Source organism: Pelophylax lessonae (genome assembly GCF_965119305.1).
Source record: "Pelophylax lessonae genome assembly, chromosome: 4".
NCBI classification, from domain to species: Eukaryota; Metazoa; Chordata; class Amphibia; order Anura; family Ranidae; genus Pelophylax; species Pelophylax lessonae.
Window position 1 is genome coordinate 14851081 of NC_138771.1, and position 26502 is coordinate 14877582.

Here is a 26502-nt window from a genome sequence, read left to right on the forward strand (position 1 = left end):
GAGCCCCTCCTGCACCAAAGCACCCCCTATGTTAAGGGTATGTGGTCTGGTTTTAGGGGGGGGCGTGCACGTGCATGCTCAAATAAGGGTCTGGTATGGATTTCGGGGGGCCCCATTTTTTTTTAAATAAATGTTGCCATGGGGTATCCCTTAGAATTCATACCAGACCCAAAGGGCCTGGTATTGGATGGGGGGGGGGGGGGGGAAGCCCATGCTGTTTTTTTAATACATTTTTTATTGCCGGCATTTTTTTGTTTACATTTCAGCTGTCAGCGAGGAAGCCCACTGACAGCTGATGAATCATCAGTTGTTAAGGATGCGGCCAGCTTCCCGGCCCACTTCCTAACAACCTGCTATTCTTCACACAGAATTTGTATCGGTCGATCATTTTTAGACCGATCTGAATTCGAATCGTTCTGAAAATTTGGGACTCGTTACAAAACAAATAAAACAAATTTCAAGGAAATTCATTACTATTTTATCCGAAAATGTGGTTACATTCAGACCGAAATGAATTGCACAGTCTAAAGCTAACTGCAGTATGGAACAAATAAATGTCAAGCTATAATTGTAGTAGACTTCAACAAAATGGCGACCGTCTGCACACAGACACCGACTCCTTGTTTGAATATGAATATGAATATGAATTTGAAAATATGAATGAGATGGGTAAAATATGGCTTCAGCTCCTGTTCTCCACCTTGAGAGAACTCATCCGACACGTTTCGCCCTTTTGGGGGCTTAATCATAGATCCGAATCGTAGACACATGGCCACTATGATTAACCACTTAAGCCCCGGAAGATTTTACCCCCTTCCTGACCAGGGTTTTTTTGCGATTTTTTACTGCGTGACTTTAACGGACAATTGCGCGGTCGTGCGACGCTGTACCTAAACAAATTTGACGTCCTTTTTTTCCCACAAACAGAGCTTTCTTTTGGTGGTATTTGATCACCTGTGCGATTTTTTGATCATGCGCTATAAACAAAAAAAGAGCGTCAATTTTGCAAAAATAACAATATTTTTCACATTTTTTTATATGAAATTCCCCCAAAAAAATGTCACATCAAAATTTTTTAACATTTTAGGCCATTTTTGTTTTTCGCTACATATGTTTGGTTAAAAAAAAAATCGCAAAAAGCGTATTTTGATTGGTTTGCGCAAAAGTTATCGCGTTTACTAACAAAGGGAAAGATTTTTGTAATTTTTGGTGTTTTTTTTTTAACGAGTAATGGCGGCGATCTACGATTTTTTTTTTTGCGGGACTACGACATTGCGGCGGACAGATCGGACCCTTGACTGACATTTTTGACACTTTTGGGGTTACCAGTGACATTACTGCAGTAATCAGTGCTATACATATGCACTGTTACTGTAAAAATGACACTGGCAGGGAAGGGGTTAACTGTATTGGAGAGGGAGGGGTTAGGTGTGTCCTAGGGGCGTGTTTCTAACTGTCATTGGACATGGCTACTAGTGTAAAAACAGAGATCAACGGTCCTACATAGTAGAACCGTCTGATCTCCATTTTTACACAGGGGAGAATGACAGGCGGCTTGTTTACATTAGCCGCCTGCCTTTCACCCTTCCCGGCGAACGATCGCGAGTGACCGGCAGACATCGGGTCCGCCGGTCACACGCACTGACTTGTTAGGGAACGAGCCGGGACGGGCACGCGCCTCAGCCGGGGCGGGCGTTCGCCTCAGCGGGCACGCGCTCGCTCGCTATTGGCTCACAAGGGAGTGACAGGCTAGTGACGTACCGGTACGTCACTTTGCCTGGCCGGGGCTGACTGCCGCAGTATATGTACTTGCGGCGGTCGGCAAGTGGTTAAGCCCCAAAAAGAGCGAAACGCATCTGAGGAGTTCTCTACAGGGGAGAACAGGAGCTGCAGCCATATTTTACCCACTTCATTCACATTTAAGCAACAGGGAGTTGGGCGGCATTCAACTGGTACTATTATCATTGTTTTGGGCTACGTATAAAATTTTTAGTAGTTTTAAAAATTTTGTTAAATTATGTTAGTTTCCAGGGTATGAAAGAAACCCTTTTGTTATTGTACTTATATACAGTATACTCTCCCCTTCTCCCGTTCCCATCATCCCTTCTTCTTTGTCCCTGGTTCTCTCTGATTTCCATCCTTGTATGTTGTAATGGCCAACTCCATACTTTTGGTATCACCATTTGGTAACTCAAAGGTATTCAGGCCTACTGCACTTGTACCATGATCCCCCACTGTGATGGGGCATAATCCTTTACAACTTCTGATTGTCTACTATCACTAAAGCCTATTAAATGAAAGAAACCCTCACTAGAACCCGCAGTTTTGCCAAACCACCATTGCAGATGAAAAGCTGATGGATTCTTAACCACTTAAGCCCCGGATGATTTGGCTGCTAAAAGACCAGGGGGTATTTTGCGATTCGGCACTGCGTGACTTTAACGGACAATTGCGCGGTCATGCGATGCTGTACCTAAACGAATTTGACGTCCTTTTTTTTCCCATAAACAGAGCTTTCTTTTGGTGGTATTTGATCACCTGTGCGATTTTTTGATCAAAAGAGCGTCAATTTTGCAAAAAATAACAATATTTTTCACATTTTTTATATGAAATTCCCCCCAAAAAAATGTAAAAATCAAATTTTTTTAACATTTTCGGCCAATTTGTTTTATGCTACCTATGTTTGGTAAAAAAAATCGCAAAAAGCGTATTTTGATTTGGTTTGCGCAAAAGTTATCGCGTTTACTAACAAAGGGAAAGATTTTTGTCATTTTTGTTGTTTTTTTTTTAACACGTAATGGCGGCGATCTGCGATTTTTTTTTTTGCGGTACTGCGACATTGCGGCGGACAGATCGGACCCTTGACTGACATTTTTGATACTTTTGGGGTTACCAGTGACATTTCTACAGTAATCAGTGCTATATATATGCACTGTTACTGTAAAATTACACTGGCAGTGAAGGGGTTAACTTTTTTTGAGAGGGAGGGGCTATGTGTGTCCCTAGGGGCGTGATTCTAACTGTGATTGGCTGTGGCTTCAGATGTATGAACAGTGATCAACGGTCCTACATAGTAGAACCGTATGATCATCATTCATACACCGGGGAGAATGACAGGCGGGTTGTTTACACTAGCCGCCTGACTTTCTCCCTCTCCCCCGACGATCGCCGAGTGACCGGCGGACATCGGGTCCGCCGGTCACACGCGCGGGGGGGGGGGTCCGTGACCACTCGGGAGCGGGAGCGCGCCTCCGGGGGCGCGCGCTCGCTCCCTAGACCCTCACAGGCTAGCGACATAGACCTACGTCACTCTGCCTGTGAGGGGCTGACCGCCGCAGTAAATAGTCGTGCGGCGGTCGGCAAGTGGTTAATAATGGAGTGTAAACCAGTAATTGATAACACCAGTGGACCATCTCTGCTATGGCATACTGGAAGACACAAAATGCTGTAAGCAAATATCAGCATTAGAGACTTCCAGAAATATAAGAAACTGATGGATGGCACTTACCCCATATTCTTGAATATATGGTCCCCGTGGTTAGAGTACATTTGCAACCTGAACCTTGACTACTCATTACTCTTGCTGTAAAGAACTAAATGTTTCACAAAATGTGAATTTCCGCTGGGCCCCCAGCACCACAAGTTTTTTCTTGCCTCCCCCCAATTTCTTCCTACTGCATTCTAACCCTCATTATCTCCTACACTTAGTTTGCTGCAACCCCTCTCCTCTTTTTGGACAGCCATATTGAGAGAATACTATCTGCACACAACCTAAGCCACCTGTGCATAGACAGGTCTACTGCCCCATCTTTCCTTTCCTTCTCCCACCCAGCCCATTAACAACCATATCCTCGGGTTTCATTTGCTGGCATTAGCCTACAGGTATATCATGTTCTGGTAAATACGAGGGCCTTACCGAAAGAAATGCAAAAGTGGGCATAACTTTTTTATTAACCTACATAGGTCGTTCAAATTTCACATGTCTGTAGAGTAACTCTTCATCTACAGTGCCTTGCAAAAGTATTCGGCCCCCTTGAACTTTGCAACCTTTTGCCACATTTCAGGCTTCAGACATAAAGATATAAAACTGTAATTTTTTGTGAAGAATCAACAACAAGTGGGACACAATAATGAAGTGGAACGAAATTTATTGGATATTTCAAACATTGTTCACAAATAAAAAACTGAAAAATTGGGCGTGCAAAATTATTCAGCCCTTTTACTTTCAGTGCAGCAAACTCTCTCCAGAAGTTCAGTGAGGATCTCTGAATGATCCAATGTTGACCTAAATGACTAATGATGATAAATAGAATCCACCTGTGTGTAATCAAGTCTCCGTATAAATGCACCTGCGCTGTGATAGTCTCAGAGGTCCGTTTAAAGCGCAGAGAGCATCATGAAGAACAAGGAACACACCAGGCAGGTCCGAGATACTGTTGTGGAGAAGTTTAAAGCCGGATTTGGATACAAAAAGATTTCCCAAGCTTTAAACATCCCAAGGAGCACTGTGCAAGCGATAATATTGAAATGGAAGGAGTATCAGACCACTGCAAATCTACGAAGACCTGGCCGTCCCTCTAAACTTTCAGCTCATACAAGGAGAAGACTGATCAGAGATGCAGCCAAGAGGCCCATGATCACTCTGGATGAACTGCAGAGATCTACAGCTGAGGTGGGAGACTCTGTCCATAGGACAACAATCAGTCGTATACTGCACAAATCTGACCTTTATGGAAGAGTGGCAAGAAGAAAGCCATTTCTTAAAGATATCCATAAAAAGTGTTGTTTAAAGTTTGCCACAAACCACCTGGGAGACACCAAACATGTGGAAGAAGGTGCTCTGGTCAGATGAAACCAAAATCAAACTTTTTAGGCAACAATGCAAAACGTTATGTTTGGCGTAAAAGCAACACAGCTCATCACCCTGAACACACCATCCCCACTGTCACACATGGTGGTGGCAGCATCATGGTTTGGGCCTGCTTTTCTTCAGCAGGGACAGGGAAGATGGTTAAAATTGATGGGAAGATGGATGGAGCCAAACACAGGACCATTCTGGAAGAAAACCTGATGGAGTCTGCAAAAGACCTGAGACTGGGACAGAGATTTGTCTTCCAACAAGAAAATGATCCAAAACATAAAGCAAAACCTACAATGGAATGGTTCACAAATAAACATATCCAGGTGTTAGAATGGCCAAGTCAAAGTCCAGACCTGAATCCAATCGAGAATCTGTGGAAGGAACTGAAAACTGCTGTTCACAAACGCTCTCCATCCAACCTCACTGAGCTCGAGCTGTTTTGCAAGGAGGAATGGGCAAAAATTTCAGTCTCTCGATGTGCAAAACTGATAGAGACATACCCCAAGCGACTTACAGCTGTAATCGCAGCAAAAGGTGGCGCTACAAAGTATTAACTTAAGGGGGCGGAATCATTTTGCACCCCCAATTTTTAAGTTTTTTATTTGTTAAAAAAGTTTGAAATATCCAATAAATTTCATTCCACTTCATGATTGTGTCCCACTTGTTGATTCTTCACAAAAAATTACAGTTTTATATCTTTATGTTTGAAGCCTGAAATGTGGCAAAAGGTTGAAAAGTTCAAGAGGGCCAAATACTTTCGTAAGGCACTGTATAATAACTCTTCTTCTAAATAATGGATTCCAAGCAGGAGCAGTGTGTTGTCATTTCTGTTCTGCTGTTCTTGATGAAGAAGGGGTGCAGGCTGTCCGACATCCACAGAGGGTTACAGAATGTTTTCAGAAATGACCCCATTGACATTGCTCTTGTCAATGGTGTCATTTCCATAAACATTTTTTAGCCTTCTATGAATGTTGGACAGCCTGCACCCAGACCCATGACAAGGGGTGGGCAGGAGGGGAAACTGCCCTGGGCATTGTGGTATCATGTGAGGTGGGGGGGCACCACAAGGTATTGGTTGTGTTTGAAGGAGGAATTTGGGGACGGGGGAAAGAATTGTTGTAGGAAGGGAAATTTGGGGAGCGGTGATTTGGGGGGATTTGTGTTGGGAGGAAGGATGGGGGAAGAGGATTTGTGTTAGGAAAGGGGATTTGTGCTAGAATGTGTAATATGGTAGCTGGGGGAGGGAATTTATGCAAAAAGGGGAAAAAGGGGACATTTTATTTTTGGAGGGGGGGGGGGGGTTGTCCTAGCATGGGGAATTGGGAGAGGGGAATTTATGCATGGAAGGGGGATTTGGATTTGGGGAAGAGGATTTGTGCTCTTAGGGGAAATTTGAGGGGCAGAATGTTTTTATTTTTTTGTGGTGGGGGGGGGGGGGGATTTTTGATGGGGGCATATGGAGAGAGAGAGGATTTGAGCTGGGGGGGGGAGGGGGGAGGGAAAAGATATGTGCTGGAAGGGGGGATTTCAGCAGTGGGGGGAAATTGTACTGGGAGGAGGGGAGATTTATGCTAAGGTGGGTAAGCATGCAGATTTGTGTTCTTTTTTTTTGGGGGGGGGGGAGGGTTTGTTTGTTGACACATAATACTCATACATCTTGGGGGGGGGGGGGGTGGCGCTATTTGGCATATTCGCCCTGGGCTCTAAATAACCTTGTCCCGGCACTGCCTGCACCCCTCCTTCATCAAGAACTCAATGATGGCACATAGCTTCTGCTTGAAATCATTTATTTCCGTGCAATGAAAAAGAAGAAGAGTTACTATAGAGGAAGAGTAACTCTACGAACATGTGAAATTTGAATGACCTATGCAATAATTAAGATAATAAAAAGTTATGCCTACTTTTGCATCGCTTTCGGTACAACCCTCATATATGTTTATCCTAATTGTCAATTCCTATTCATTACACCTGATACCCTATATCAGGGGTGTCAAACTCAAAGAGCCGGTTGTATCTGGGGTGCGCTACGTAAAGAGTACTGGGTTCAGGAGTGCGTTATGTACAGAGTGCAGAGCTCATGATTATGCTATGTACAGAGTGCAGGCTTCAGGAGCGCATTATGTACAAAGTGCAGAGCTCAGGAGTGCACTGTGTACAAAGTGCAGTGTTCAGGAGTGAGCTGTGCACGAAGTGCAGGGTTCAGGAGTGTGTTACGTTCAGAGTTAAGGGGTGTGTTCTGTACAGAGTGCAGGCTTCAGGAATGCATTACGTACAAAGTGCAGAGCTCAGGAGTGCACTGTGTACAAAGTGCAGTGTTCAGGAGTGCGCTGTGCAGGAAGTGCAAGGTTCAGGAGTGTGTTAAGTTCAGGGGTGTGCTGTGTACAGAGTGCAGTGTTCAGGAGCGCATTACGTACAAAGTGCAGAGCTCAAGAGTGCGCTGTGTACAGAGTGCAGTGTTCAGGAGTGTGCTGTGCACGAAATGCAGGGTTCAGGAGTGCTTTACGTTCAGAGTTCCGGGGTGTGCTGTGTACAAAGTGCAGTGTTCAGGAGTGAGCTGTGCACGAAGTGCAGGGTTCAGGAGTGTGTTACGTTCAGAGTTAAGGGGTGTGTTCTGTACAGAGTGCAGGCTTCAGGAATGCATTACGTACAAAGTGCAGAGCTCAGGAGTGCACTGTGTACAAAGTGCAGTGTTCAGGAGTGCGCTGTGCAGGAAGTGCAAGGTTCAGGAGTGTGTTAAGTTCAGGGGTGTGCTGTGTACAGAGTGCAGTGTTCAGGAGCGCATTACGTACAAAGTGCAGAGCTCAAGAGTGCGCTGTGTACAGAGTGCAGTGTTCAGGAGTGTGCTGTGCACGAAGTGCAGGGTTCAGGAGTGCTTTACGTTCAGAGTTCCGGGGTGTGCTGTGTACAAAGTGCAGGGTTCAGGAGCACATTACGCACAAAGTGCAGAGCTCAGGAGAGTGCTGCGCACAAAGTGCAGTGTTCAGGAGTGTGTTACGTTCAGAGTTAGGGGTGTATTCTGTACAGAGTGCAGGCTTTAGGAATGCATTACGTACAAAGTGCCGAGCTCAGGAGTGCACTGTGTACAAAGTGCAGTGTTCAGGAGTGCGCTGTGCAGGAAGTGCAAGGTTCAGGAGTGTGTTAAGTTCAGAGTTCAGGGGTGTGCTGTGTACAGAGTGCAGGGTTCAGGAGCGCATTACGTACAAAGTGCAGAGCTCAAGAGTGCGCTGTGTACAGAGTGCAGTGTTCAGGAGTGTGCTGTGCACGAAGTGCAGGGTTCAGGAGTGCATTACGTTCAGAGTTCAGGGGTGTGCTGTGTACAAAGTGCAGGGTTCAGGAGCACATTACGCACAAAGTGCAGAGCTCAAGAGAGTGCTGCGCACAAAGTGCAGTGTTCAGGAGTGCGCTGTGCACGAAGTGCAGGGTTCAGGAGTGTGTTAAGTTCAGAGTTCAGGGGTGTGCTGTGTACAGAGTGCAGGGTTTAGGGGCGCTATGCCCAGTGTGCAACCTCCTCCCTGAAGCTTCCTCGCATTTCTCTCCTACCTTGCCTGGCTCTAGTACCTCCCCGTGTAAGTGGCTCTGCCTCACCTTGAGTGGAGGGTGAGAGCTGGAGGTGGTGGAACGGAGTTCTACCACGTTCCAGATACAAAACTGAGTGCGAGGGCCACATAACAAGGCCTGGAGGGCCTTGTGTTTAACATGTGCATTATATGTTGTATAAAGTACAATAATTGTGTGCTTCATCCTAATTGTCCTTAAACCAATAATCGTAAAAAGAAACCCATGGATGTTTTACAATATAATTTATGTTTCCACAGAAAAAAATAAATTTCAGTTGGCTTTAAGGTCAATTGACAAACTTTATTTTTTTTAGATTTAGTGCTGGATTGTGAGTAGCTACAATAAATCTGAATGTGATTCTTTTCTTCAGGGTGTCCAACTTTCATGGATATTGTTATTGTTCTGGATGGATCAAACAGCATTTACCCATGGACAGAGGTCCAGGGCTTTCTCATCAGTATTCTTCAAAAATTCTACATTGCTCCGGGTCAGATTCAGGTGTGTTACAAAGCCTTGTTGGACTTAAATAAAAATTTCCGAACAAACAGTTGAAATACATACAGTATATATTTCATTTATGTAACAAGTAGTCAGAGGTTACAATAATGCATATTAATGCAGTGACCGAGAGTAACCCTAGCGACATTGATCTTACAGACTGGCAAAAGGTGTGTATTACAAGAATGCCCGGGCACAATTGTCAATCATTCGGCAGATAAAACAGCATGTGTATTTTAAGCATGTATGTAGCCAGGGCTTTTTTTCAGTGGGAACGTGGGGGAACGCAGTTCCGGCACCTCCAGCACTGAATGTATGCCAGGGCAAGGGGTGCTCAGGTGGTCTGGAGGGTCTACTGATGCTGGCTGCTGGGGGATATATTTGTTGTTGGAGGGGGTCTATTTTTGCATGCCAATCTATTGTTGCTGGTGGGATCTTTTGTTACTGGGGGTTAGTTGTTGCTGGAAGGGATCTACTGTTGCTGGAGAGTCCATTGATGCTTGCTGCTGGGAAATCTGTTGTATGCTGCGGGGGGTCTATTGTTGCTGGAGGGGGGTCTATTGCTGCTGGTTGCGGGGGATCTATTTTATTGCTTTTCTTGTTATCATTACCAAATTCCATACATTACACTACAAAATTATACTTGGCCCTATATTCTCCAAAAGGGGCTGTACTGGAAGCTGGGTAGGGGGGTGGAACCAAGGGTCAGTGCTCGGAGGTGGATAGGGGGCGGAGACACAAAGTGACTTAGAAAGGGGGGGTTCCTGCACCTATTCTCTGAGAAAAAAAGCCCTGTATGTAGCTATTTTGCATGGAGTTCCACTTTGTTAATCCCTACTCCTTGTGGCAGGTGGGGGTATTGCAGTACGGCGAAGAGGTGGTTCATGAGTTTCACTTGAATGACTTCCGCTCAGTGAATGAGGTGGTGGAGGCCGCAAAACGCATTGAGCAGAGGGGAGGAACAGAGACTCGAACTGCACTAGGCATTGAGAAAGCGTGGTAAGAATACATGAACATGTGTAGAACTTAAAGCAGCATGCATCTATATTTCTGTGCCCAAAAAGTGTATATTGTCGCTAAATGTTGCTAAATGTCTGTACACTATATTACCAAAAGTATTGGGACGCCTGCCTTTACACACACACGTGATTTTTAATGGCATCCCAGTCTTAGTCCGTAGGGTTCAATATTGAGTTGGCCCACCCTTTGCAGCTATAACAGCTTCAACTCTTCTGGGAAGGCTGTCCACAAGGTTTAGGAGTGTGTCTATGGGAATTTTTTGACCATTCTTCCAGAAGCGCAATTGTGAGGCCAGGCACTAATGTTGGACGAGAAGGCCTGGCTCGCAGTCTCTGCTCTAATTTACGCCAAAGGTGTTTTATCGTGTTGAGGTCAGGACTCTGTGCAGACCAGTCAAGTTCCTCCACCCCAAGTTCTCTCCTTCATGTCTTTATGGACCTTGCTTTGTGCACTGGTTTGCAGTCATGTTGGAACAGGAAGGGGCCATCCCCAAACTGTTCCCACAAAGTTGGGAGCATGAAATTGTCCAAAATGTCTTGGTATGTTGACGCCTTAAGAGTTCCCATCACTGGAACTAAGGGGCCAAGCTCAGCCACCGGAAAAACAACCCCACACCATAATCCCCCCTCCACCAAATGATTTGGACCAGTGCACAAAGCAAGGTCCATAAAGACATGGATGAGCGAGTTTGGGATGAAGGAACTTGACTGACCTGCACAGAGTCCTGACCTCAACCCGATAGAATGCCTTTTGGGTGGGCCAACTCAATTATAAACCCTACAGACTAATACTGGAATGCCATTAAAGTTATTGTGTGTGTGTAAAGGCAGGCGTCCCAATACTTTTGTTAACCACTTGCTGACTGCCTAACGACTATTTACGTCGGCAGTCAGCCCCTCACAGGCAAAGCGACGTAGATCTACATCCTGGATCTAGCCTGTGAGGCTCTAGGGAGCGAGCGCGCGCCGCTGGAGGCGCGCTCCCGCTCGCTCACGCCCCCCCCCCCTTGCGTGTGAGCGGCGGACCCGATGTCCGCCGGTCACTCGTGATCGCCAGTTACACCGGGAGAAAGGCAGACGGCTAATGTAAACAAAGCCGCCTGTCATTCTCCCCTGTGTAACAGCAGAGATCATATGGTCCTGCTATGTAGGATCGTAGATCTCTGCTGTTACACACACAGCCACATCCAATCGCAGTTAGAAGCACGCCCCTAGGGACACACTTAACCCCTCCTTCTCTAAAGTTAACCCCTTCCCTCCCAGTGTCATTTTTACAGTAACAGTGCATATTTATAGCACTGATTACTGTAGTAATGTCACTGGTACCCCCAAAAGTGTCAAAAATATCAGTCAAGGGTCCGATCTGTCCGCCGCAATGTCGCAGTCCCGCAAAAAAAAAACGCAGATCGCCGCCATTACTCGTTAAAAAAAAACAATAAAAATGACAAAAATCTTTCCCTTAGTAAACGCAATAACTTTTGCGCAAACCAATGAAAATATGGTTTTTTGCGATTTTTTTTTTTTACCAAACATATGGTAAAAAAAAAAATTGGCCTAAAATGTTAAAAAATTTTGATTTTTACATTTTTTGGGGGGGAAATTTCATATAAAAAATGTGAAAAATATTGTTATTTTTGCAAAATTGTCGCTTTTTTTTGTTTATAGCGCATGATCAAAAAATCGCACAGGTGATCAAATACCACCAAAAGAAAGCTCTGTTTGGGGTAAAAAAAAGAACGTCAATTTCATTTGGGTACAGCGTCGCGCGACCGCGCAATTGTCTGTTAAATTCACGCAGTGCCGAATTGCAAAATAGGCCCTGGTCAGGAAGGGGGTAAAATCTTCCGGGGCTTAAGTGGTTAATACAGTGAAAATAAAGACAGATGAAAAAAAAAAGTTAGCGCTTGCTATGGAATATTGCACACCCAGGTATTAAAAAAAAAAAAAAAAAAAAAAGATTATATAAGTCTAATGGATGTCTTTTCTCTATAGCACTGAGGCATTTCAGCGTGGTGGAAGAAAGGGAGCTAAAAAAGTGATGATTGTTATTACTGATGGAGAATCTCATGACAGCCCTGATCTGCAGAGGGTGATAGAGACGAGCGAAAGAGAAAACATAACCCGCTATGCTGTGGCTGTAAGTACTTCTCTTTTTTCTGTATGGGGTTACTGCCACTCAGACTATTGGGTGAAGGTAGGTAGTGCGGGGCCTCCACTGGACCACCACTCGCCATGAACAAGGGAAGAGAATGATATATATGGATTCCCAGAGAGTTTCAAAGCATTCTCTGAATGGCGCCCGTGCCGAGCTGCCAACCTCCTGTGTTAACATGTTAACAATACAGCAGGTCGACTACTTGGCATGGGACCCAGAAGCTAGCGGAGGTCAGTGCAGTGGTGGTGTTCATTTCCTGAAATAATGCAGTGAGCAGTACCAATCACTTCTGTGTTCATTCATAACCAAAGAATAGTAAACTGTGTTTTTATGCTTCAGTCTGTGAATGAACAGGAAGCCTCTGTACAGAGATCTTCCTGTTCATATATTCAGTGCAGAGAAGAGGATTGAGGATCTGTGTCCTCAGTCCCTTTCTTTTCCTCAAACATGAGACATCAGAAGTCCCTGATATTTCACCAAAGCCCTAGCCCCCCCCCCCCCCCCCCCAGGGCTGGTAAAAAAAAATAAATAAATAAAAAAATAACATTGTAATTTGTAAGCAATAATTAAAGTAATTATAATGTCTCATTTTTAAAAAAAAAAAACAAACATGTTATACTTACCTGCCCCATGCAGTTGGTTTTGTACAGAGCAGCCCAGATCCTCTTTTTCTCGGGTCCCTTTTCACTGCTCCTAGCCCCTCCCTCCTGTTGAATGCCCCCACAACAAGCAGCTGTACCCCATCATTGGTGTCAGTGGAAGGAATGAGCCCCATCATTGGTGTCTTTGTGAGAAATAGTGCCCCATCATTGGTGTCAGTGGAAGAAATAGGTCTCCATCATTGGTGTCAGTGGAAGGAATTGTGCCCCATCATTGGTGTCAGTGGAAGGAATAGTGCCCCATTATTGGTATCAGTGGGAGGAATAGCGCCCCATCATCGGTGTCAGTGGAAGGAATTGTGCCCCATCATTGGTGTCAGTGGAAGGAATAGTGCCCCATTATTGGTATCAGTGGGAGGAATAGCGCCCCATCATCGGTGTCAATGGAAGGAATAGTGCCCAGTCATTGGTGTCAATTGAAGGAATAGTGCCCCATCATTGGTGTCAATGGAAGGAATAGTGCCCCGTCATTGGTGTCAATGGAAGGAATAGTGCCCGCTCATTGGTGTCAGTGGAAGGAATAGTGCCCCATCATTGGTGTCAGTGGAAGGAATAGTGCCCCATCATTGGTGTCAGTGGAAGGAATAGTGCCCCATTATTGGTATCAGTGGGAGGAATAGCGCCCCATCATCGGTGTCAATGGAAGGAATAGTGCCCAGTCATTGGTGTCAATTGAAGGAATAGTGCCCCATCATTGGTGTCAATGGAAGGAATAGTGCCCCGTCATTGGTGTCAATGGAAGGAATAGTGCCCGCTCATTGGTGTCAGTGGAAGGAAAAATGCCCCATCATTGGTGTCAGTAGAAAGAATATTTCTTCATCCTTGATGTCAGTGAAAGGAATAGTGCTCCATCATTGGTGTCAATGGAAGGAATAAGGCTCCATCATTGGTGTCTGTGGGAGGAATAGTGCCTCATATCACTGATTCTCAATGTACAGACCACCGTGCCCGTGTAAATGAGCCCCAAGACTTTATATACGCAGAGGTTTGTTTATTAAGTCACAATTTTGTAACTACAATTTTATCTTTTAGATTTAGCATACATTTTGTAGGCGTCCACTAACAATGCTTTTAAGTGTATTTTTAGCAAAAAATATGCTTTTGATTTTTCCTGGAGGGGCCTGTCAGGTAGGCTGTACGAGGCCCCGTGATTTCTAACACCAACCCTGTTCCAGCCCATTCCCGTAGGATGCCGAGCATGGAGCCAAGTGCCGAGATAATGTAACTCCAGGGATTCATACGCGGGAGTTACATCATCAGTGGCCATCCAATGGCCAAACCCATGAAGATGGTGGAGAGAGAGTGGAGGCAGAGAGTTTTGCTGAAGTGTGAAATAATATGCATGTATGCTCTACATATTTGCACGTTTTGGCAAATGCAGCCCAGCTACCCTCCCATTAAGTTCTGTTTTCAGCTCTTTCTTATACTGTAACTGTTTTGTGCTCAGGGGCTGTAATATGATAAATCTCAGCTCCCCCCTCCCACATCACCAGGGTTTGACTACTTATTTGGAAATTCTGATGTGCTAGAAGAGTTTTCAGGCCTGATATAAATTAAACAGTTATTTGTGGCATGAGATGTGGTCTGTCGGGGTTTCCTTACAGCTGGACAATGTTTTCTCCTAGATGCCTACACACCACCATGTCTGCCCAATTTTTTTTCTCCTCTCTCTGTTATACTGTTCTGCTTATTTTTAGGGAAATATAATATCTATCGACTGATGAAGAGAATTAAAAAAGTATACTGTTTTGTTTCAATGCTGCTTTAAGCATTGACATACCTCCGTAGATCCAGTCTGTCCAGGCATTTGTTTTGCTTTGGGTCTGTTAAGGTTCCTTGCTGTATATTTATGCAATTAATATTAAAGTATATTAATGTTTTGCTAAAAAATGCTGTGCGTACAATTGTAGGAAAAACGTTCATGGCATACAAAGTATCACAATATATACATATAATATACACATGCACAACCTATCTATCCTTCCCAGCAAATTAGCATGGATAATATATGCAAGAGGCATGCACTAAAAGTTGCTTAACTTGGGTTGTAGATTTAGTGTCATCCACAGGTAACGTTCCTATTTTCAGTCTTTCTTTATGATGGAGTCATCTTCCAGAATCCAGAATCTCTTCCAAGCTGCCTCTTACATCTTGGATTCCTCCAAAAAACTACCTGTGCTGTCCTTTGCCTTGAGCACATGGCTGTGTCCCAGTCCTTGCCCCCCCCCTTCATTTCCTGCTAACTTCACTTCCTGTAGCATGAGCACGTGAACCAGTCCAACAAGTTCATTAGTTTATAAATAGGTGAAGAATAGCTTCTAATTAAATGTATGCTATTAAAAAATCACTAAAATAGCAACACAACAGTATGGTGACTTGGCACCACCCACAGGCAGCCTAACTCTTCAATAAGAAACAGAAGTTGAATCCAACCCAATTTTACTTCATATAATTGTAGTACAGAGGATGTTTTTCCAGTCCACTCCTTTGAAGCTTTTTTTTTTAAAACAAAAACATGCCATACTTACCTGCCCTGTAAAGTGTTTTTTTGCAGAGAGCAGCCCAGATCCTCTTCTCGGCTCCCCCCTGGAGCTCCTGGCTCTTCGCTTCTGCCTAGTGCCAACAGAGCTAGCAGCTTGCGATAGGGGCACCCGAACAAGCTCGCTCCATTTAGATACAGAGCCAGAGCTTGGCCCTGTCCCCTCTCTCTCCTCATTGGTTCACTGGCTGTGATTGACAGAAGCGGAAGCCAATGGCTCCCACTGCTGTCTTAGCCAATGAAGAAGGAGAGTCCCAGGAGAGCCAAGGCTCTTGTCCACATTGCTGGAAGATTGGGCTCAGGTAAGTATTGGGGGGGGCTGGAGGGCTGCTACACAGAAAAGGTTTGTTACCTTCATGCATAGAATGCATAAAGGTAAAAAAAACCTTCAGCCTTTACAAACACTTTAAGAATTAATTTTCTAAGCCATGCCTTTGTGAAGTACTTGAACACAGAGTGAACACAGAGTGAGGGAACATGAAAGAAACAGGGAGAGTATAGCTAGGACTCTAGTAACTAGGACTAAGCAGAAGAGGAGGACAGAGGGAGAAACCAGATCACAAAGTAAACAAGTTGTAGTAGCCCAAAATGGCCACTAGATGTCAGCATACTTTAAAACACTAATAACCTGATGCAGTTTAATTACGGAAAGTATAAAAATACATGTAAGTGGGACAGAACACATATCAAAGAGGAGGTGACATTGTTCTCTGTTTCTCCTGCAGGTCCTGGGATATTACAACAGAAGAGGGATTAATCCTAAAGCTTTCCTAAATGAAATCAAATATATTGCCAGTGACCCAGATGACAAGCATTTCTTCAATGTGACTAATGAAGCCGCACTAAAGGACATTGTGGATGCACTTGGGGAAAGGATTTTCAGTCTGGAAGGAGGTACAATTCCCAATCATTATACTAGTATACCTCCCTGCAACTCATTTATTACTTTCTGTTATATATTTATGTATCTTTGTATGCATCTATTTTTTAACCCCTTTAGGACAGCGTTATGCATATATGTGGTGGCAGGGCCAGTGGGCCTTAATGGCCAGCCACCGCATATATCCGCCGCTGTCTTGTTCTGGGGCGTGCTTCATCAGAGCCCCCAGAATTTTGACCGAGCTGTCACTGACAGCTCACGGTCAACTACCGATTATCAGGAGCCTGTATTTGGGGCTCCTGATGATGTCAGCTCTGAGCAACCAAACACAGTGCAGCAAGATCTGGAGCCCTGCCTACCAACTCTGGTCATCCTGGCCCATTTAAAGCACCCACTCTGCTCAGTGCAAAGAAGTTAAGTAATAGGGTGTGTAGCGCCACCCCCAGAGGAGCCACTTGGTAATTTGGGTTCTCTGTTCTGTGCCTTGACTCTGTAAACAATCTCAGCCCCTCTGACAGACCAGGTTAAGCAAATGAACTCGGTCCCTGGCTGGCGCTCCTGTTGAGCTCCTCCCTCCAGTTGAGTGCCCCCACAGCATGCAGCTTGCTTTGTGGGAACCCGAGCTGAGCTGTCTTTGTGGGAACCCGAACATAGCTGTCGTTCGGCCCCGCCCCTCTCTCTCCGGATTGGCTGAGTATGATTGACAGCAGCAGTAGGGAATTGCATCACTGCTGTGTCTCGGCCAATCAGGAGAGAGAGTCCAGGATGCCTGAGGCATTCGTGGACATTGCTGGATAGAAAAGGGGGCTCAGTTAAGTATTAGGGGCGCTCAGGCGGGCTGCTGCACACAGAAGGCTTTTTATCTTAATGCATAGAATACATAAAGAATGCATCAAGATAAAAAAACCTTCTGACCTTACAACCCTTTTAAGTTAACTACAATTAACTAGACAGTAAGATCACTAGCTTGTAGCGGTTTAGGCTGCAATTCTTTGAATTTGAAATAGTCTAAATCCAGTAACCCACCGTTCAGCATAAAGCAACAGCAAAGATAACATTAACAACAATATCAATAAATGCTATGACAGCTTTTCTGTCATCAGTGTACTATACTGCTAGAGTGCACTCTAGGGAAGACTAGGCTAAGACTCAGATCTGTATTTTGGTGTGAGTCTCGCGCTGTCTGGGGGATTTTTTTAGTGTACACTTCCTAGATGCTGCATGTACCGATACTTAAAACCATACAGTGTAAAGCATAAATTGAGGAGTGGGGAGTACTGCGCCTCTGGGAAGTTTCGTACCTAGTCTCCTAAATTGTTGGTGAACACAGACCAAACATCATAGTTATTGAACACGTGTTTGGTCTGTGTTCACCAACAATTTAGGAGACTAGGTACGAAACTTCCCAGAGGCGCGGTACTCCCCACCCCTCAATTTAAGACTCAGATCTGCTGCGGTGGTTCCCCTTGCTATAGGCTGTGAATAAGGTTCCTGTGGAGCAGCTTATCTGAAGAGACAGTTCTCTGCCCTAGATATTCAACTGGCTAATGTCGGGCCCATTCTTTATGGTGGTGCACATAAATACAGTCCCAGTCAAGCCTACATGCAGTAGTTTACATCGCTAGTCAAGTGTCCAATCCCTAAGTACTCTGCTAGCAGCAAACACTTGCTTCACTTCTGGGTTGCCTGGGAGGGGACTCGGGTCCTCAGCACAGCAAAGACTGTATCCTGGCAGTGGCTCAGTCCCTCAACACACAGGTTTCAGCTCTGTACTCCTTGGTCCTCAGCACAGAAAAGGCTTTCCAGTGGTTTAGTCCCTCTGTATTCTGATCCCCAGATGTAGCAGAGTGCTGCAGCAGGTCCTTGCACTCTCTCACCTTGCACTGCTCTGCTCTGCCTTTCTTTTTTCCCAGGAAAAGTCCTGAGTTCCCCTCCTTCTTTTCCAGGGCCTGGTGGGGGTTATAGTTCAAGCCCCAATACTTGCATTGTTAAGTGAACTACATGTCCCATGATCCTCCTCCAGTCTGCCATGATTGGCCCACTGTTGCTGCTTGCCAGAAGGGAGGGGTAGCAGGAGCAAGTTGGGGATCAAACAGCCTGCTCCCACATATGGTGCACCAATGGCAGGAAGGGGAGGGGGGTTGGGTACAGGAGCACACTGCACTGCACTGCACTCCTTCAGGCCAATACAGGTGTAAAATACACTCAAATGCAGCAACAAGAACTCTATACAAAGTGAGGGACAGAAGGCAGTCCAGTCACAGGTACTAATATGGTTTGTTTTATCATAGGCAGATAGGCTGTTCACTTTGCAAGGAAACATTACCTTAGCTTAGTAAATGAGGTGAAGTTCAGCATATTTCTATAATCCGACTATATACAAGCAAAAATACTTTTTTTTTTTAATTTTTCCCAAAAATGAACAGCTCATTAGCTTTTGGTAAATCAACCCCTATATACACTATATTGCCAAAAATATTGGGACGTCTGCCTTTACACTCACATCCCAATCTTAGTCCGTAGAGTTAAATATTGAGTTGGCCCACCCTTTGCAGCTATAACAGCTTAAACTCTTCTGGGAAGGCTGTCCACAAGGTTTAGGAGTGTGTCTATGGGAATGTTTCACCATTTTTTCAGAAGCACATTTGTGAGGTCAAGCACTGATGTTGGATGAGAAGGCCTGGCTCGCAGTCTCCGCTCTAATTCACCCCATAGGTGTTCTATCGGGTTGAGGTCAGGACTCTGTGTAGGCCAGTCAAGTTCCTCCACCCCAAACTCGCTCATCTATGTCTTTATGGACCTTGCTTTGTGCACTGATCCAAATCATTTGGTGGAGAGAGGATTATGGTGTGGGGTTGTTTTTCAGGGGTTGGGTTTGGCCCCTTAGTTCCAGTGAAGGGAACTCTTAAGGCATCAGCATACCAAGATATTTTTGGACAATTGCATGCCCCCAACTTTGTGGGAACAGTTTGGGGATGGCCCCTTCATGACTGCGCACCAGTGCACAAAGCAAGGTCCATAAAGACATGGATGAGTGAGTTTGGGGTGGAGGAACTTGACGGACCTCAACCTGATAGAACACCTTTAGGATGAATTACTGTGGACACTGTGAGCACCAGGCCTTCTCGTCCAACATTAGTGCCTGACCTTACAAATGCCCTTCTGGAAGAATGGCCAAACATTCCCATAGACACTCCTAAACCTTGTGGACATCCTTCCCAGAAGCGTTGAAGCTGTTAAAACTGCAAAGGGTGGGCCAACTCAATATTGAACCCTACGGACTAAGACTGGGATGCCATTAAAGTTCATGTGCGTGCAAAGGCAGGCGTCCCAATACTTTTGATAATATAGTGTAATTCATGAATATACTGCTAAAGGAAATTTACCCAAGCTCCACAACAAGACACCAGAATTGCAATCAACACCCCTCAAGCAGCCATGTCCTAGCCATTAGGCTCAGGGTCACTACAAAAATGTACCGTTAGGAAAGAATCATTGTACAGAATAATAAATTATTTCTTTGAAGTGAAGTGATTACGGAGATTAGTGCTACTGGGGAGTTATTGGAATGTAGTGAGTGGGCCACCCTGTCTGGAGATAGAGCCTGTGAAGAGTGAAGATAATGCAGAAAACAGAGCAGTCTTATGGATTATACATTAAGTTCATTATTTCTGACTTGCTCAATCCTCGCTTGCTCAATTGGGATCCCACCGTTACCTCCCAGGCATTGTTCATTCACAGGATTGGTTGTCACTTCTAGTACATTGCTTGCCTGCTATGAACTCAACAAACTATTTAGCACTCTGGAATCTGGTTTAGATCCCATGGTTGTCTGTATGTAGACAGGGCTCAGGGCTTCATTTTTGTAAGGGAAGAGAACTCACATGAGACCAGTTGTTGCGGCAAGGTATATTAACATGAGGGTACGGAGAAAGTATACACAGCCACGATGGGCCGAAACACTTACAATAAACCGTACAGAAGATTTCCATGGACACAATTGACACCCGACAGAGGAGGCGGCTGGAAGGCAGACCAGGAACGGGGTACCTGAAAACGGGAGAGCTGCTGCCCGAACCAAAGCGACCTATTCTGTTCCTCCTCCACAGGAATCTCTCCCTACACTAGACTACCTGTCTCCAGCCAGCAGGGTCTTATCCCTGACCCCTAGCAAAATGCACCCCAACCAAAGGGGGGCAGTGCTATTTATTAGCACTGCCCACACAAAAGATGGCAGCGAAGGTCAGCCAGGGCAGCTGCATCTTATCGGAAAGCTGCTCCCCTGGTGGCCCCTACGGAAGCCTCAGAGGAACATGGGCTCCCCCTTGTCTTCCATTCGGTCGCCTAACAGCGCCACCCCTAAAGGGAGGCCAAACTACACCTGCCTACATGTGCAAAACCACTATACTGTACATCCCCTTTTTTAGGCGAAGTACTATACATTCTCTTTAATATGTTTGTCCGTGTCTCCTGTTCTCCACACCAGGGGAGGACTGGGCCAGGGGGCTGGGGGGCAATTGCCCCCTGGGCAACTCTGATGCCCCGTAAAAAGGCTGCAACGTTTCTGCCACAGACATGCCTAAAGGAATCCCGGTGAAGAGAAGTAAAAAGTCCCCGCCACTGACCTACTGAGTGGGGGTTGAAGTCAAGGACAGAGCACAGACCTCCCCCCAGCATGGATGGTATAAACTGTGTCTGAGCAGAGGCCAGTTCCATGCCCCACTGGAGACTCTTCTCCCCTGGCCAGCCCCAACCAAGCTGTCCCAGCTCCCCCCAACTGCCCCCTACTGGCCAGGTCGGGAACCTGGATTCAGCCGGTAAGTAGAGAGTATTTGGAGCAGGGCTTCAGCTTGGAATGGGGGTAAGGAGGAGGATGGGAAGAGAGAGAGTGGGAGGGGGGCTGAGTCGCTGCACCATGGGCCTCTGGTTTTTACTTGCCCCCTGGGCCAAAAGTTGCCAGTCTGCCCCTGCTCCACACACTGGCCTATATATAGATATGGATGGATCGGCGTTAGTTCATGGGCAATAACAAGTCCTTGGTGAACTTACAGTGTCCAGTGGTTTTGGGGCCACCATGAGAAGATAGGTCCACAAGTTTTTAGGCAGCCATCAGCAGGTGGGGGGAATGACTGAAGCAATATTCCCAGACATGAAAAAAAGAAACACAGAGGCGCCTCTAAATGTAGACTGTAAATTGTTTAATATAAAATGACAAGCTGTAAAAAACTCACATCTCCCAAGAATACATGGAGTCTGAGAATGGGGTGTGAAGAGTCCCTCTGTGACGTCCTGGACAGTGGGGCTTGAGTGTTTCCAGCAGATCTCCTCCCACTTCCTCCGTGGGTGTATGGCCGGCTTCCGTGGTGAGAAGATGGAAACGGACGAAAATGAGGGCTGGAACGCACCAGGGACCACAATTCTACGCCAGTGATGTCATAAACTTGCAACGCGTTTCGGAGCATGTGCCATATGGCAATGGCCTGATTCCTTTGTCAAGCTGGAATCTATATATAGGAATGTATTTGTACAAAGCTGCTTTCTCCAAAATTTTGATATGTAACTATGAACAAACATGTTCTTTTTTATCTACCAAATAATGTAGTCCTGAAAAAACAGCTAAGTTAGGATAAGCAGATGTCCCCTATTTTAGGGGCTGTTCCCGGAAAAAAATTGTTAAAAGAAATTGTGCTGGCTAACCACTTGCGGACTGCCAGCAGTACATATATACTGCCGCAGGTCGGCTCTGTCCGGTGAAACGACGTAACTGTGCATCGCTTTGCAGGACTGCGAGTGTGGGCATGCCCGCGCCTCCGGGGCACGTGCATGCGCCCATTCGCCACAGGGGAAGTTGATCTGTGGGTCCGGCGATCGCTCCCCATGGAGACAGACCCTGTTTTGTCAGCAATGAACACAGGGATCCTATTTAGGAACACAGGTCACTGTGTTCATCCCATAAGACCATCCCCCACACAGTTAGAAAACACTCATTAGGCTCACATTTAACCCTTTGATCGCCCCTGGTGTTAACCCCTGTTTTGTCAGCAATGAACACAGGGATCCTGTGTTCCTCCTATTTAGAAACACAGGTCACTGTGTTCATCCCGTAAGACCATCCCCCCACACAGTTAGAAAACACTCATTAGGCTCACATTTAACCCTTTGATCGCCCCTGGTGTTAACCCCTGTTTTGTCAGCAATGAACACAGGGCTCCTGTGTTCCTCCTATTTAGGAACACAGGTCACTGTGTTCATTCCATAAGACCACCCCCCACACTGTTAGAAAGCACTCCCTAGGCTCACATTTAACCATTTGATCGCCCCTGGTGTTAACCCCCTTCCCTGCCAGTGTCATTAGTACAGTAACAGTGCAAATTTTTTGCACTGATTACTGTAGTAATGTCACTGGACCCCCCAAAAGTGTCAAAAATGTCACTTAGGAGTCCGATCTGTCCGCCGCAATGTCGCAGTCCCGCTAAAAATCGCTGATCGCCGCCATTACTAGTTAAAAAAAAAAAAAATTTAAAAATGACACGAATCTTTCCCCTAGTTTGTAGACGCGATAACTTTTGCGCAAACCAATCAATATACACTTATTGGGATTTTTTTTTTACCAAAAATATGTAGCAGAAAAAAAATTGGCCTAAAATGATGAAAAAAAAATAGATTTTATAATTTTTTTTTATGTTTCAATGTTTTTTATTAGATTTTTTGTAAGAAAAAGATATAACAGCGCACAAGGAGCCAACATGGCTCAATCATTGTCTTTGAGGGCATTAAATATCACATAATACACGAAATACAATGGTGCCAATTCAGAAAATTACAATATCAAAAATGAGAAACCAATAAATCAGTAACAGGAACGGTAAGCTCAGGTTGGGCATCCAGCTAATGGAGCAAAAAACATAGAGTCGTAGAGACAGTGCCCCCTCCATTGCATGCTGAAGGGCTGGAGGTCTGGGCCCGACCCCCCCCGGCGCCCCTGCGGGAACATACTGCGCCCTTGGGAGAGGACGGCCCCCAACCCCCATACCAGGCCCTCTACCAGTGGGGGGCGTAGCCTGTCATCCGTGCACTGTCAGATAGTACCAGAGAAAAAATAAGAAAAGAAGGAATAGGGGGAAAAGGGCAAGACAGGGAAGAAAGGAGACAACAGCAGAGGAGGGTGGCAGGAGTGGGAAGATAGGAAAGAGGAAAGAAACATCAGCGGTCAGTGGAAAAATAGAGGGTCGACACCCAGATCCCGCTCACTCCCTAAGGGGGAGATTTCCCCAACATCTCGTCCAAGGCTACCCATGCTCCCAACCGCCCCTATGAGGGGCTCGCCAGGTACCTTATCCAGGGGTCCCATGTTTTGTCAAACATACACATCCTGTCATTCAACAACGCCACCATCCGTTCGTTTATCATGATCCAGGTCAGTTTGGCTTTTAAAAGCTCGAAAGGCACTACTGGGGTTCGCCATGAACGGGCTATTGCTATTTTGGCGGCCGTGAACACGAAGGCGATAAGGCGCTTGGCGGGTTTAGTAGCCCCCTCCACCGGTTTACCCAAAAGGGCATTTTGGGGATCCTTTATCAAGTTGACTTGGGTCAAGGAGTAAACAAAATTATAGACCCGGATCCAAAACCGTCGGACTTTTGGACAAGTCCACCACGTGTGGAGCACCGTGCCCGCCTGTCCGCATCCCCGAAAACAGTTGGGGGATGCGGTGCTCACCGCCGCCGCCAGCCTGACCGGAACCATGTACCAACGCAAAAATACCTTGAAGTTTGCTTCTATCAGGGAAGTGTTGAGTATGGATCTAGAATTAAACTGCGCTAAAGTGTTCCATTCCGCCCGGTCCAGAGATTCTCCCAGATCCTCCTCCCAGCGTAGCATATACGTTAATTTACTATCGTCTCCATGGAGTATATTATAAATTGTTGATATATAGTTTTTTTGTTTGTCAAGTGTGCGGCAAAGGTACTCCATAGGTGTGGAGGTAGAGATGTCGCTCTTACGCTTGAGGGAGGCCACGAAATGGGAGATCTGGGCGTAGCGAAAGTACTCCCCCTCAGGGAGGGAATACTTCTCCTGCAATTGGGACTTGGTAAGTAGTCCCCGGTGGTCGCATAAATCTGCCAACCTGAGAAGCCCCTTATTCGTCCACCATTCAAATGCCACAGGGGTTAGGCCCGGCGGGAACAAAGGGTTGCCCAGCAGGGGTGCTAGCGGAGCATGGAGGGACTTAAAGGAGTGTCTGCCCGACAGCCTATCCCAAACCCCCAGGGAAAGGGAGAGGGCAGGACAGAGCACTCCCGGCCTGTCCCTGGCCCTTAACCACAACGCGTGGTGGACCGAAACCCCCAGGTGGGTCGCCTCCATGTGCATCCAGATCGGGAGAGGGTCCCGGGAGTGGAAGCGTACCAGATGGGCCAGTTGGGCTGCGTAGTAATATTTTCCCAACTCCGGGACCCCCAATTATAATTTTTTTTTAATTGGAAATGTTATATAGCAGAAAGTAAAAAATAATGTTTTTTTTTTTTTTTTTTTTTTTTCAGAATTGTCCCTCTTTTTTTGTTTATAGCGCAAGTAAAAAAAAAAAAAAAACCCTTCCCTGCCAGTGTCATTATAACAGTAACAGTGCATATTATTTAGCACTGATTACTGTAGTAATGTCACTGGTCCCCAAAGAGTGTAAAAAATGTCAGTTAGGGATCCGATTTGTCCCCCGCGATGTCGCAGTCCCGCTAAAAATCGCTGATCGCCGCCATTACTAATAAAAATAAATAAATAAAAAGTCCAAAAATCTATCCTGTAGGTTGTAAACGCTATAACTTTTGCGCAAACCAATTAAAATGCGCTTTTGGGGATTTTTTTTACCAAAAATATGTAGCAGAATACAAATGGGCCTAAACTGATATAAAAAAAATTAAATTTTTAAAAAGTTTTTATTGGGAATGTTTTATAGCAGAAAGTAAAAAATATGGCGTTTTTTTCAAAATTGTCGCTCTTTTTTTGTCTATAGCGCAAAATCTAAAAAACGACAGAGGTGATCAAATACCACCAAAAGAAAGCATCAATTTTATTTGGGCACAGCGTCACACGACCGCGCAATTGTCAGTTAAAGTAACTCAGTGCCGAATCGCAAAAAATGGCCTGGTCATTAAGCGGGAAAACCTTCCGGTTCATGAGTGTTTAAAAGAATGCGTCCCTAATTTTTTTTAATGGCGTCCTCAGCCTGGGTGGCTGCAGGGTAATCCATCTTAGCAACATTTCTGTGATTGGCCTGGAGCAGGAGGGAAGGGAGGGATGTGTCCACTTTCAGCTGTGTCTGGGGTTATTGATGATGTCACATGCCAATATTACATGGTCTTTCAGCTTGAACAGACTTTGTAGTGTTGGGTAAGGATATTGACTATTTGTATTGATTATTTGCTGCCTTGCCCTTGTGTGTGATGATGACCTGCAGTACACACCTAAATCCAGAGCATATTGGGCTTAGGTAATCATAAACCCTACCCTTTTAAGACCCTTCCACTGTTAGCACAATTTGCCCACACTCGACATTTGGTGTGGTGCGATTTGCATGCTACTAATAACCCCACCCCCTGCTCTGCTCTTGCCCCCCCCCCCCAAAAAAAAAAGGCATGGTCAGTAGGGTGTCCCCAGACTTTATTTTTTAAAATCTGGTCACCTTAAGCTAAATTGGTATTGGAATGTACAGTTTGATCACTGAAGATATGCTTATGTTTTCATTGCAGGGACCAATAAGAATGAGACGTCCTTTGGGCTTGAGATGTCCCAGGCTGGGTTTTCATCCCATGTGGTAGAGGTGAGTACAGAGACAGAGTTGGGTTGGCAACCATCACATCATACCAACCATCACATTTAAGAAAAACTGCTCTGTTCCACTGTAAAAATGCAAATTGTGGTATCCATCCCAAAAAATCAGACAGAAGGTTCAATCCCAAAGGGATTTGGCAAGCGGGGAGAGGGATGTTGCGATACCAAGGGAGTATTATGGAAGGTATGGATGCAAAGAGTACCGTATATACTTGAGTATAAGCCAAGTTTTTCAGCATGTTTTTTCATGCTGAAAATGCACCCCTCGGCTTATACTCGAGTCACTGGCTAGAGTGTCTTTTTAAAAATAGCCGAACGTGTTCGGCCTTTCCCGAGCATCGGCGGCACATTTGCGGTGACGTATTGGCGGCGCCGGGTGGCGCGATTTTTAAATCGAAGATGCCTCACCGACAGGTAAGTGAGACTCCTCCGCAGCCCCTGCATTTCCTCATGCAGTGCTGCGGGCATGGTACAGGACATTCTCCTGTACCATGCCCGCAGCACT

The 26502-nt window shown here is 45.5% G+C and overlaps 1 protein-coding gene across 2 annotated transcripts in view; it reads left to right on the forward strand.

Moving 5' to 3' along the window:
• The window catches only part of ITGA11 (integrin subunit alpha 11), a 315267-nt gene that overhangs the window by 140077 nt on the left and 148688 nt on the right, over positions 1-26502 (forward strand). For both annotated transcript variants that reach the window (XM_082253001.1, XM_082253002.1), the window contains 5 exons: positions 8790-8917; positions 9768-9916; positions 11929-12073; positions 16015-16183; positions 25916-25986. In XM_082253001.1, the coding sequence (XP_082109127.1) occupies positions 8790-8917; positions 9768-9916; positions 11929-12073; positions 16015-16183; positions 25916-25986 (662 nt within the window). The remainder of the gene's footprint in view (positions 1-8789; positions 8918-9767; positions 9917-11928; positions 12074-16014; positions 16184-25915; positions 25987-26502) is intronic.